The following is a 13,366-nucleotide window of genomic DNA, read 5'->3' as shown; positions in this document are numbered from 1 at the left end:
AGAGGAGGAATTGGGTATTAAAAAAATAGCACTGAATGATAAAGCGGTAGCAGTCCCTCTACCACTACGCAACTGCAACAAACACACGCACGTACGCACGGAGGCTCAACAACACCGAACTCCCATTGACCGTGATGTGCACCTCAGTTTGCTGGTCTAGAGATACTGAATGCCTGAAGCACACCAAGGATAACTGAAGACGTCTGCATGGCTTTCATGGGAATCCTCCAACTGGAAAAAAAAAAAGCAGTTTCTCCCCGTGTCCGCGTTGGCACATCCCTGAGTCACGTTCTCGCTCCTCTCCTTCAAAGTCAAGATTCCTAAACATAAAAACTGGGGAGGGGGAAGAATGGGAAAAAAAAAAAAAGAAAAAAAAAAAAAGGGAGAGCATCATCAGTGGAAGATGGGGTTTGAGCCCCGTTCGTGGGACCACCGCGGCAGAGAGGAGCTGGCTGGCGTGCCACCGTCCTCGCCGCTGCTCGTTTGCTCAGCATTGCTGGACGAAGCATGGGAAAACCGTACGCGCGCGTCTCGTCACGCTCGCATGCGGTCCTTTACCTTTTTCCTCCCCAAATTCAGACTGTTTCTGTGTTCATAGGGAGAGTCTTCCACACGGTCGTTTTCGACATTTCATCCCAGATATTAATCTCGGAAGGATCGGTCCTGCAATAAATATTTTACATAGCAATCCGTGATTACGGGAACTGCTGCCGCCAAGTGCGTTAGCACCAGCAAGAGGACCAGGGGGGCCCAGGAACCAAAGCTCAGCGTAAGCACCGGAGGTTTTGCTGGATGAGGAGTTGCGGGAGGCAAGCCTGTAGAACAACAGCTCCAGGCAAAGGCTCTTGCTGGCGTTTAGCCCTGGAGCGGGCTCCTAAGCCACTGCTGCTACAGGTCGTGCCTACACCACCTCTTTCTTAAATATGAGGATCTCCTGCTACCCTAAAGTCACTGATGATGCAAGTTTTGGGGGTTAAATGGGAGTTGTGCAGCCGCTCTGCGCAGGGGCAGAGCCCCGCCATCGCCTCCGGCAGCCCTGCCCAGAAATTTGATTTTCCCGCCGAGCGGACCGCTTTACTGAGGGACGCTCGATAAAGACGGTGCCAAACACCTTCAAACGAATCTTGCCGGGGGTCCTGGCGCTTGGTGGCACTTTACCTGTCGCTGCTTTGCTGTGGGATATCCAAGTCGCTGGTCTTCCCCACTTTCAGTTGAACCCAATTTGCAGCAGCAGCTTCCATCACCTTCTGGGACTCCTGACGGAAAAGGGACAAACCAAGTTCTCGGTCTTTAATCAAAGCGGAGATAAACTCAGCACCCAGTAAAGACGTTGCACGCTGTCCTCTCCTCCTGACCTGCGGCAGCTTTAGCTATCAGTGCAGCAGGGTATAATAATAATAATAAATCTTTATTATAGGACTCATTTTTAAAATTATACCTCTAGTCAAGTGTTAAGCTCACTGCTAATTTAGGATAAAAGGTTACGATGTGTGATCCAGGCTATTAGGATCCGTTTCTGTTTAGTTCTGATCTTGCCCCGACATTTAAAGACGAGCTGTGGCAGAAAGAGGCAATCTCACAGCCCGAGGGAGACGCCCGGCCCCGAGCACCCAGCAAGCTTCACCTCTTCTTCTTCGGCTTCATTTTTGGCATCGTCCAACTTCTTCTGCTTGCTTTCTGGCATAAGGTCATCCAGAAAGCTGAGCTCTCGCTTCGAGAAGCAGAAATCCATCACTTTCCGGACAAAAACGAGAGCCAAAACCTTCACGAATAAGAGGGAAGATGCAGCGAGGTCAGAGATGATGCCACAGCTCGCTCCGACGCTACAAACACCCCGACGCCGAGCAGCACCGGCTCTTACCATCATGGGGAAGATGATGGCGGCACGCGACACCTTGATGGCCCAGAGCAGGACGAGGCAGATCAGCTGGATCATGGTGAAGCAATGCACCTTTCGCAAGGGGACGTGCCGCAGGTAGATGATATCCGGCTGGTGTTTCGCCGGCATCCCAAACAGCTTCAAGCGATCGAAGAACTGTAAAATAACAGTGAGAAGTTTCTGGCCCCGGGGAGACGCGGAGGGAGTGTTCAGGATCTCACTTGCAATGAGAAATCCTGGATCCCACCGCGTTCCTCTGCGAGCAGCACCCAATTTTCCCTCCGCTCCATCTATAAACCGGCTTGCCCGCGAGAGCTGCCCACCGAACTGCAATTATTCCCCGTTATTCTGTTCTCAGCGTTTCTCAGCACGCTGAATCCCCCAGCAAGGATTTCCACCAGCCACAGAAATCGCCTTCCCTTCGCGCTGAATTCCCCCATTTTCCTGTAACCTGCCCTGAACTTGCCCGGTCCTCCCGGCCCTATACACCTCCTGTGCCTCCTCCAATCTTTTTCTTACACAAAATATTTTGATCGCTTGCTTTCGGAGAGGGGTTTTTCCCCCCATGCCACTGCTTTTTTTACCTGCTTCTATAGAGATGAAATACCAGGGACCCAACACGCTGTAAAAGAGGCCGTACCTGAATTCCTCTGAGCGACGACACACCCATGTAGAGAAAGACGCCATAAAGCACAGGCATTGGTATAAACTCCAAAAATAAATACAGAAATTAGTGCATTCTTGTTTTCAAATTGCATTTTCAGTATTACCGCTCTCTTCTACAGTCCCTGCCTAAAATTGCCTAAAGCCTTCCAGCTTCCACAGGGTTAGAGAAGTGTCGCATTTTAACCATCAGAGATTTTGTGCGTGCGAATGATTTAATGCTCTGCTTTAGGCTGAGCTTTTGAGTTACACTTCATCAGAATAATCCTGTTTTCCAGAAAGGTTGGAGGAAAATAGGTGATTTCGCCCATGCTACCATATGCCGCGTTCTGCGACGGTAGAAAAACATTTGTACGTGTTCTTGTGGCAACACGCAAGGAAGCCCACGGGGACGATTTCAGCGCGTTTAGCTACTGGGAACGGCTGTTCCGAGGCATCTGGGGGAACAAATTGCAACCGGTAACGTGCTGCCTGGTTGAAAGAGCAGAGGTACTGCTCTAAATACGCTTCATCGTAACCCATAAACACGGGTGGGCCTGAAAGACATCTGAAAATCCAAGCAGTTGGCTTGCTCGCTTGGCTCGAGCGTGCCAAACTGGGGTCTGAAGGGCTGGAAAGTGCAACCGAGGGTGGTTCCCACCACGGATCGAGCCCCAAGGTTTGGGATCACCTCCTCCTCTGCTCCACAGCTACTCAGGCCTGGAGAAAGGGGACTAGTTTTGCATAACCTCCAAAAAGCTCGCGGTTGTTGGGTGGTTTCCATTTTCCTCTTACCTTTAACACCGAAGTGAAGAAGACTGAGCAGCCCATGAGCACAAAGATCATCAAGCCAGTGACTCTCTGCTCTCGTATCCCCAGAAACTTGGGCTGTTCTCCTGGAGCTGAGCAGCCAGACTCCACTTTGAGGCTATTCACGTGGGTGATGGACAGGACGGTCGCAGCCACAAACCACGGCAGCCCCATCACGGAGCACACCCCCAGCATCACGGCCACCATGAAGAGGTCCAGGTGGTACCCGCATCCTTTCTGCGCGGAGCGAAACAAGAAACAGAGCATCTCACGGGACAAGAGCAAGGACAACGTCGCAAGTCAGACCCAAACAACCCTGTTTGAGCTCAAGTCGACGTCTTGAAAATTTAAAACACGAACTGGAAACAAATAAGGATGTATCCAGTCTTTGCGCAAGCACCTTGCATGACAATCCGGCAGCAGTTCAGACAAAGTGGATTTGGGGAGTTTGTATCTACTTCTCAACAAAAAAAACCCACCTTACTATTTTTCATTCATAAAGACATTTCTACCACTTGCGAGTAAGATATGACTCTCAGTTATGCCTGGCAGCACATCAAAATGATTCGTTCCCCAGCTGCTGCTGACATTTTAAAACAAAAGCGTGCTTCTACAACGCTCTAAGCTTAATATGCTCCTCCGAAAGATTGCTCATCTGAACTCCCCTGTTGTCGTTTGCTCCCTGTGTCATCATTAAGCCAGGAGACCATCTTGCCACGCTGCCTGACGTTGTTCCAAACCAATGCCTTCACAAGGCATTTGGAATTGGAGCTTCTCCCCGTACCTGCAGCCCAGAGCGCGTTGGGGATGGGGTTGTCTCCTGCAGCCCCTTACCTTCAGCCTGTGCTCCTTCCTGTTCACGATAAGAGCCGTGATCTGCTGGTCCATGAATATCAAGATGGTGCAAAGCAGAGCTGGGATGAGCGCAGCCACCACCGTCCACCAAGGGTTGGGTCCTATGGGGTTGATGAACCACCCGCGGTCGTCTCTGGTAGGCTGCAACAAAGCACGCACATCAGCCTCGTCTCCCAGCCCAGCTACTTCACCGGCTTGGATTTTCCCCTCCATCCCCGTGTCACAGCATCTCCCAGCCCTGGTTTCACGTCACCCCGGGGCTCAGCAGTGCCAGCATCCTCTTTGCAAGCACCTGTAGCTATTTCTCCTGCAGGTACCTAGTTTTGGGGCTGTCTTCTCATATCCAGGAGGAAACGATGCACTTGGAGGTGGAGGAGGAGATGGTCACACCACCAGCATCTCCTCCAGACTCAGCCCTGTCCTGCCCTGGTGAAACCCGCTCCGTGCCACAACACCCCCCCTACCTTGAACATATGGGGGATGTGGAGCTTCGGTGACGGGATCCCAGTCATGAAGTCAATGAGCACCATGATGACGATGGTGAGGAAAACAGCAAAGTCACTTATTGTGGACCGCACCTGGGGCAAGAAACCAGAGCTGAAAGGGGCATCGCAAAGGGGGCCGCAACATGAGATGGAAAAATGAGAGACATCAACAACATTAAGGCTGGTTAACAAAATCCCACCACTCTGAGGACATGCAGCCAAATCCCTTGGTTAGCTACTGTTGCTGTGCTTGTCTCTGTGAGAGCTGGTGTCAGACAATAAAAAAAAAAAGAGTTTAATTAGGTGGAAGAGGGTTGTTTGAATTCAAACCTTAAGTAAAAAAAATATTAAAAAATAAGGAAGCAGATGGCTGCCACTGCAGCCACGCTCACAGCTAAAATGGGAATAAGGCGCACTGAGGCATCGTATGTTCCTCAAAAGGAAGAAAAAGTGTCTTTTCCTATGGCAGCTCCTCATTTGAACCAACTTTCCCCTTGAGCATAATGCACAGAAGGTTAAAAAAAAAAAAAAAAAAAAGGCAAATAAACCCCCACAACTTTGGAAGACCTCATTTCCCACTGCCTGAGCAAAATATCGCTCGGGGGCAGGTCGCGAGGCAGGTGGGAAACGCCACGGTCGTTTAGCACTCATGGAAACGAGGGAGGGACATCCAAGCTGCTGGAGAGTTTGGCCTTCAAGGTCAATGTTTCCCAGCTTGACCAAGCGGTGGCAAATACTGCTTAGCGCTCCGGGAAAGCCATTTTGGGAAATGAGTGTGGAGACTGCTGCCGGCCACCATCTTCTACCTACTCTGGTTGGGAAGTAACGGCTGCTTTTAAACTTCTTCAAGAAGCTCGACAGGACAAAGGTGGAGAAGAAGAGGATGCAGCACCAGAAGAGGACATTAGGCGCGTAGGGGCCATTGCGTCCACAGGCAGGTCCGTGAAACTCTCCATGCAAATACCGACATTCCTGGAGAAACAGAGCGTCAGGACACAAAGGTAGTGCACGTGCGGCAAGGAAACCTGGGATAACTCGGGGCTTTTGAGGATCTTGGTCCAAGATCCATGACCTTGTAACTGCTGCTGCTGCTGCTGCTGCTGACGGAGATTTATATTGAATGAGCAGCAGCTGAACAAGTGACACATCGAACCGCACAGAGGAGAGCGGAGAGGCGAGATGTGATGGGACACCATATCACAGACCCATGGCACATCCTCCGCTCGAATGGCAGGCAACCGTGGCTGAAGAAGACGCCAAGAGGGGAAGGAAACACTGGAAGTTCTTGGGGATAGAGAAAGAGGGAGCAGGGAAGGAGGGCTAAGACAACCGCGGAAGGAAAGGAGAAGAGACGAATCGTCCCTTCCCAGCGAAGGGCTCCCAGGACACGGCCAAGAGGGGATGAAGATGTCCTGAAGAGCCTCCCATCCTATGCCTGGGCTTTGCTTCCAGCAACAGCAGCCCGAGAGGCTGCTCAGACGTGCAAATTTATGCATGGACCTACAGACAGTGCTGAGTAAGCAAGCAAGGACTGGAGTTCTTAGGAACCAAGTAAGGAAGCTAAGGACTACCTTCAAGCAGGAACTTAAGTCCTCCAACTTCTACAAGAATCAAACCACCCACTTAACCTTGCTCCTGGTCAGAAAAATTGTCCTGCGACAGGGTCAAGGAGGACAGTTATTACCCACGATGTTGGGGGGACAAGGTGGACTCTCCTTCCCAGGACCAAGCGGGTTAAAACCACACGTTAGATTTAAAGAATGCCTTTGCAGAGCAGCACTAGCACAGTCTGAAGCCCCTCATCACCCGAAGGGCTCTGACTTTTGCAAAATGTGAATGCCCCTGGACCCCGCGGCCGCGGAAGTAGTGGCTTGGGGCACTTACAGTCACCGTGAGGTTTTCCCAGGCGATGCCAGACACGTTGATCTCGTTGCTCTCCCAGAAACGCAGGGTTGCGTTGCTGGGATGGCTTGGTGCCTCACACTTACAGCTGGGAGGAGAAAAGCCAAGACGAGGGTGAGGGAAAGGCAATGGAGGTGCAGCCCTGAGCTCCTGCCAAGGGGCAGCAGCCTTTTAGGAGGAAAAGAAAAACTCACTAGTAGACGGTGAGGAAGTCGAGCTTGCTGTGCATGTGCACAGGGTAGGTCTCTCGCAGGTGACTCAGCTTCTCCAGAGCCTCGTAGATGAAGATGATGCAGATGAGGGAGGTGAAGGCTTCTTCGGTGAAGCGGGTGATGTAGCACACCAAACAGCTGGCGTCGGTGGCCACCAGCACTATGCAGAAGGCGGCAGTCCACAGCCCGATGCAGGCCCGCAGAGAGAGATAGGAGAGCGCGTACTCCCTGGGAAACCAAAATCAAACAAAGGCTGGAAAGGCCAGGAAGAGGCGCCGAGCCGTGCCTTCCTTCGGGGAAAATCACGAGCAATTTAGGAGCACGTCAAGGCTGCAGGTGGTAAATGCACTTTCCATGTCCTACTACAGACAGCCTTGGGGCTGCGGTGCAGGGTGCGGACCTGCAGGAGGAGAGGCCAATTATTTCATGATTGTTATTTAACAATTAGCTTGTGTTAAGGCCTTGGAGGCTAATTGAGGTCAGGGCCCTTTGTGGAAGGTGGTGTCCTCCCACATCACCCCCATGCCCTAACACCAAAACCCCGGCTGATTTTGCACCCAGTCACCTGCTACCAGCAAGCTGGGGCTGAAGAATAAATTGAATTGCAATCAGGGTGTCTCATCTCACATCAAACTCATCACAACACAAGGATCCCCATCCTTATGGCTTCTCCTCTTCCTGCTTCATTTTAACCCTAAAAACCCCAAACAACCTCATCCATCCTTCAGAGACCAAGGGCTCTTGCACCATCACATACTAAAGCAGCAGCGTGCAACGTCTGCGACACAGAAAACAACTGAAATCTAACAACTCTCACTGAGAAAAAGACAAGAAAAACATCTTTTCTCCACCAGTGCCTCCTGAAGGCTCTCGCGGCACTCGGCCGCGGCAGCCGGCCTTACTTGCAGAATTTGTAGAGGATCTTTTCGAACACGAGGACGGGTCCAGTGCTGCCGAGGATGGTGAGAGGTTGGCCAGCAAAGAGGGAATACACCACGCCGGTCATGGATGCGCCCAGCAGTGACTCCATGGCACTCTGTCCAGGGAAGAGGCAGCGGCGAGGAAATAAATCAATGGGAAAAAGAAGAAAAAACCCAAAGCAAATTCACTGCAGCGAAGATTTTGCATGAGTTTTGCGCTCCCCCACGCCACCCAAGAGAGCTGCTCACGATGTGGCCGTCGGTCGCCTCCCCCAGCAGTCCCCCGAAGGTGATGACAGGGGACATGCAGGCACAGAAGAGGAAGAGGAAGGACGCCAGACACTGCAGGCTCAGACCATCCCGAAAGTCGCTCCAGAACCACGGGGCTTTGCGCTTCACGTCCAGGATCAAACCTCCAAAGAGCCTGGAGGAAGGAAAAACAAATAGACTGTTTCCCTGCAAGACCACACAGAGGGGTTTTTGCTGCAGAAGGACAAGCCCAAGCAGACAGTAACCTTCATTGCTAACCAGCAGCAGTCTCCTTCGGCCGTTTTATACCCGGCAGAAACCAAGCAAGCACAAAAAACCCCTCCAACAAAAAGAAAAAGGACCAAACCTGAAAGCCCATCCCCCCTTACTGCAACTGTCCCTTGCTTGGAGAAGCAGCAGAGCTCTCCCTGGAGGTATTTACACAGCTGCTTCCACCCCAAATCAAGAAAATCTGTCTGCAGTGGTGCTGTGGCTGAGCCCAGCTGCCCAGATCTCACCTGCCCAGCCCAGGGGACCGAGCTGGTAATGTGAAGCCCCTTCACTGAACCAACTAACCCCAGAAAACTGCTACAAGGGAAGGTGCACGCTCCGATTCTAGAGGCAAAGAGAAAAAAAAAAAACAAACAACAAACCCCACAAACTATTAAAGCTCACACCTTCCCGTGCGCTCCAGTTCAGGACCACTGTGTTTCTCTGGCTTGCTGTGAGAAGCACTGTCATCGAGAGCTCCTGGCATCTTCCTTTTTCCCTGTTAAAAAGGAAATAAGCCAAAGCTATGGATTCGTAACCACTGGCTTGTTGGGCTTCTGGTCTGGGTATGTGACTGCGTCAAACTGGGACCTGGTGAATCTGGGTCCCAGAACAGCATCCCCGGCCGGCCGGCCGCCGGCCTGCCCGTCCCCCTCGCGCCTCCCTCCGCCGCAGCACCCACCTGCGAAGGGACGTTTTTCGGGGGCTCGATTCGGATCGATGGATCCCATTCTCCTGGCGGCAAGACCGTGACCTGATCCAGAAACTCGTCGATGCCGGCCACGAGGTCAGCCCGGTTCTCGGCTTTATAGGCAACGTCACGGAAAACCTGCCGACAGGAGACAACCTGCTCAGAGGACAACCCATCTCCGATGTCCTAAGCACTACGGTAAGCTCCTGGCTAAATGCAAGATCATTTTCCCCAAATTTCCTGCTTGTAATGGCAGGAAATATTCCCCCAAATGGAAAAATCTGTCCATCACGGTACTTGTAATCATCTCCTCCACGAGGTCCCCATCCCTCATGGCACACCATACCCTTTTGCTTAAAGCGGGGAAGTTTCACTGGCCCTGGCAACGCCACCACTGGGGACAGGGTGCTGGGGACCCCGGGGAGGTGCAGGATGCACACCGGGTGGGATTTCAACCTCCAAGAGGTGGGGTGATACAAATCCGTGCGTTTGCTTCGGCGTGTGAACGAGGGGTGGGCTATCTGGAGAGCTGTGGGCAGTTGGGAAGCAAATCCTCTTCCTCACTACTGCAGAGAGCTGAAGAAAACCAAAAATGACCCGGAATTCTCTCTTCTCGCACCTCATCCGTCATGATAGTAGCCATGGACCTGCCGATCTCATGGTACTGATGGGCTTTGCCTTCTGGTCCAAGCAAAACAAACAGGAACCTGGGCAAGAAAAACACAATGAGCGAGAAGAACGTGTCCTTGCTCAAAGGACACCCAAGGAAATCCCTGGGAGCCCCCAGCCCCGAGCGCAGCTCCAGAGGGGACACGTAGGCTCACCGACTCCGCCAGGAATTTGAAATTCACCAAAACCGATGGCAAATTTAATTTTTGGGCCAATTTTCATTAAAATTGGCCAAGGGGTTTGAAAGACACAGCAGGGAAGGGATGCGAGTGGGAGAAATGTCCTCGCTCCCCCTGGCCTTGTTCCCTTGGGACGCCAAACTGATGCATGCACCTTGATGTTCTTTCGTTGGGTGGGGGTTTTTTGAAATAAAATCTTTGTGCTTCTCCTTCAGACCTTGTTGGGATGGGAACTTCCGTCATGCCCGAGAGGAGGACAGCCGGGGTCAGGCGGACAAATGCCACGATGGGCTGGCGAAGGAAATCCAGCTCTCCTACGAGCACGTTGGATGCTTCAGCCCCGGTGGGAATTTTCTTCATGAAATGCAGCTGCGCCTAGGCACAACAAGCGATTTTCAGGCAAATACCCCAAAAGCAAAGCCCTCAGCACTCTGCAGCCAAATTTGCAAGACCAAATCTGGCCCTAAAGGCATAAGATAGCTACGAGCGTCTCACCTTGCTTAAGTCCATCGCGTTGCTCTCGTGGTTCACCCCATTTTTAGCTTCTGCAGTGGTAGGAGAAGGATGAGGGGTGAGTGTTTGGGCTGGTAGGAAAAAGAAAGACACTCAGAAAGACGGACAAGGAGCAATTGGGATGCTTCTCCTCTGCCAGGACAAGTCGAATGGGACCAGAGCCCTGCAGGAACCCTCACCTGGCTTGTCAAGGAGGTGCAGGTCTGACTGCTTCTTGCTCACATCAGCAAACGAGCGGACGATGGGAAGAAGGTTGTTTCTTTTCTTCTCATTCTGATGGTGATGCTTCTTCAGTAGGACTTCTCGAACTTTTGCCCGCACGTGCTCGTCAAACTCCGTGGACTGGTCTTGCGGGCCCAGGATCATATCTGGGGATGGCAAAGGGAAACGAAGCCGTCAGAGCAGAAACCCCCCCAGGTCCCAAGCCCTGAAGCCCCCGGGGGAAGGCTGTGCCACGCAGGATCCCCTGACACAGGCCCAGCCTTGCTTAGCAAGACATTTTAATACAGTTCAGCCTTTGCAGCGAAAGCAAGAAGTTTCTTTTGCTAAAAAACACGAGCAAAGTGCTTATTCATCACTCTGCTAAGATAATTATTTCCCATTCGAAATAATGCAATTTTCTTGCCCCGTCTGGCCTTTCTGTCTGACTCTACACATTTAAAAAAAAAGCTGGAAAAAACACACCAGAAAAAGCTGGTGTGACTGTTGCACGCCCAGCCTGCATCCAAAACCAACTTAAAAACACAGCGGGGTTTCTGGAAAAGGACGCGCCGTTGGGGCAGGGTTTGATTCGGGAGCGGAGGGCACCGCGGCAAACCGAGCTCGGCCGTTCCCGCAGAGACGCGGCGCCCGCGGTACCTGCAATCTCTTCGATGCTGTTGGCACAAATGTCCAGCAGCACCGTCCCGTTGATGATGCAACTCCTCAGCTCAGAGAGGCTGTGCAAGGACAGCGTGGCCACGTAGGGCTTGCTCCAGCGCTCGCCGCCGTCTTCCACGTCCTCCTCAAACTTCAGCCACCTGCGGACATCAGGCGCGATCAGCCCCATTGCGAGGAAACGGCCTCAGCTCCGCAACCCCTTTAACAGAGCTACAGGGCGGCGAGAGAAGGCTCCTCGCATCGGCACCTGCAAAAGCTTTGCCAAAGTCCCGGAGAGCGGAAAGCAGAGCCCGCGGGTGCTGCCGGCGAGGGGACTCCTCTCCCACCACGGCCGGCAGCGGGGATTTACCTTGCCGTTTCCTTCCACTCGGCATCTTCACCCTCTTTCACGCAGATCTCATCCAGCTCGGTGAACAAGTCATGGGGAACGTGCTGCTCGTCCTCCTCGGTCCCGAGGATGAACTGCACTCGCTGGGACGGAGTGTCTGGGGGCAGAAGGCAAAGCCCCGTCCCGTTACCGTGCCCGAATACGGCCCGTCACGCTCATAGGCAAAGCGGGCATCGATCGGCACCATAAACATCGGGCTGGCCCCTCTGCCCTGGCTCTGTCCAGGCTTGCACAGAGCCCCAGAGAAGGAGAAGCATCTAATCCACCTCTGCATAAGCATGGGCACCTTCCCTTCCCCACAGTTCCATTTTTAAAGCCAGGATCCCTCTGAGGAAGGCGAGCCTAAATCCTTTATGCATTTAACTGTCTTAAAAAAAAATAAAAAAAAAAAAAAAAAGAGAAGAAAGAGGAAAGTTTGGGAAAAGAGAGAGGGTCCTGCTAAATGATGCCGCTTTCCCTCGGAGGAACAGCAAGCCACTCAAACCGGCACGGGGACCTGCTTGCAGAAGACCCCAGCACCCACGTAGCCCCGAGGAGTTCAGTGAACGCTGCGGCGGGACTTACAGTGGTAGCCCTGCTCCGTCGGGGCAGAGTCCTTCTCCCGTTCCCGATGCTTCTGGCTGTGGGGACGGTGATGCCGGTGGCTTTGCCTCACCAGCGGCATCCGCACGCCCACGTACAGGGTCCGGTGGCCTGCGAAAAAGCGGCGTTTGCATCGTTCTCGATACCGCGGAGACACTTGACGCAGATGCTGCAATTAAATCAGTGCAGCCATCCCAGGAGGAAACATCAACTTCTCTTAATTTTCTTTTAACTGGATCCCTGAACGTCACAGACCTGCCCTTTTTCCCAAGCCTATTTTACTCAAACTTTGCAACGAGAGAGCAACAACAAGTGATGGTTCCCGATCATCTAAAATGCCAAGCAAGGGACGTTAAAAAAGGTGAAAAGAACTGTGCTTATTTATTTAGAAGCACGCCACGTTTTGCTGCACGTGACGCGTACGCCAAGCAAGGGACGTCGCAGGGACTTTGTGCGACAGGAAAAGGCGCTGGGCTGGCGGCTCCTCTACCGGGATCTCAGCAGAGACTCACCTTCCAACTCCTCCTTCTCATAGTGAATATTGACGACGTTGCTCGTTCTTCCTTGGTCAATCACTGCCTCTTCGTCATCTCCCTGTTTAGAAAGGAGAAGGGAAAAGTTGCGCAGAGCTCCCTTACGTCCTCCCGGCCATCGTCCACCCCCGCGTCCACCCAAATCCACGAGCATCACGCCTCCGCGTGCCTCCTCCTCCAGGCACAGCCCTAAAAGCACGGACTTGGAGGAGGTTTCTCTTCCCATAACCCAATAAAACAGCCCGTAGCATCGTTCAAACACAAAAAAAAACCCCCAAAAAACCCCTCCGAGATTTGCACCCAGTTGCTCGATTTCTGAAACCGAAGTTTGAAGAAGAGCAAAACACCAAGAAAACTTGGGGAACTGTCAGGGCTGTTGGACGAAATTCAAGAAGCAAGAGCTACACCGGGCACTGGGAAACAGCCCAAAAGAACCAAACCCATAATTTAAAATAAAACTTCAAACGCTGCGCTGGCAGATGCTGCCCGTTGTACTAATAATGATGCATTAATCACAAAGACTTAATTAAAAAAAAAAACAACAAACCCAAAGCCAGAAAATAAATAACTTGTTACGATTTAAGCTGCAAACACTAACGTGAAATCTGCTTTTTATCCCCCAAATTCCTGCTTCGACTGAACAGCATCACCTGCCACCGCGCAGCAGCGATGCTCAGGAAAGGCACCGGTTAATTTAACGAACAAGAG

General features: G+C 52.2%; 1 protein-coding gene across 1 annotated transcript; it reads right to left on the bottom strand.

The window, feature by feature from the left end:
* Positions 1-575: 575 nt before the first annotated feature.
* On the bottom strand, positions 576-12,812 carry LOC129201158 (electroneutral sodium bicarbonate exchanger 1-like). Its single transcript, XM_054812310.1, has 23 exons — positions 12,638-12,812; positions 12,110-12,236; positions 11,505-11,663; positions 11,135-11,295; positions 10,456-10,644; positions 10,259-10,347; positions 9,981-10,138; positions 9,535-9,622; positions 8,907-9,053; positions 8,632-8,723; positions 7,955-8,129; positions 7,688-7,821; positions 6,768-7,013; positions 6,556-6,661; positions 5,482-5,643; positions 4,651-4,764; positions 4,166-4,327; positions 3,317-3,568; positions 2,520-2,588; positions 1,862-2,035; positions 1,625-1,762; positions 1,159-1,256; positions 576-672 (listed from the first exon to the last, which is right to left on the bottom strand). Exons 1-23 carry the CDS (start codon positions 12,810-12,812, stop codon positions 576-578), a joined length of 3,312 nt encoding a protein of 1,103 aa, XP_054668285.1.
* Positions 12,813-13,366: the final 554 nt, after the last annotated feature.

The sequence above is a fragment of the Grus americana genome, unplaced genomic scaffold, assembly GCF_028858705.1.
Source record: "Grus americana isolate bGruAme1 unplaced genomic scaffold, bGruAme1.mat scaffold_82, whole genome shotgun sequence".
Taxonomy (NCBI): domain Eukaryota; kingdom Metazoa; phylum Chordata; class Aves; order Gruiformes; family Gruidae; genus Grus; species Grus americana.
Note: the sequence above shows the minus strand (reverse complement) of the source record. Positions and strands in the feature narration are given on the sequence as shown.

Excerpts from the sequence above, each read along its gene's own strand:
- LOC129201158 (XM_054812310.1), bottom strand. The coding sequence starts at position 12,812 with ATGCTCGTGGATTTGGGTGGACGCGGGGGTGGACGATGGCCGGGAGGA. Across the intron at positions 11,296-11,504 it reads GAGTGGAAGGAAACGGCAAG|GTGGCTGAAGTTTGAGGAGG; the intron begins GTAAATCCCCGC and ends TGATGTCCGCAG. Across the intron at positions 10,348-10,455 it reads GCACCTCCTTGACAAGCCAG|CCCAAACACTCACCCCTCAT; the intron begins GTGAGGGTTCCT and ends TTTTCCTACCAG.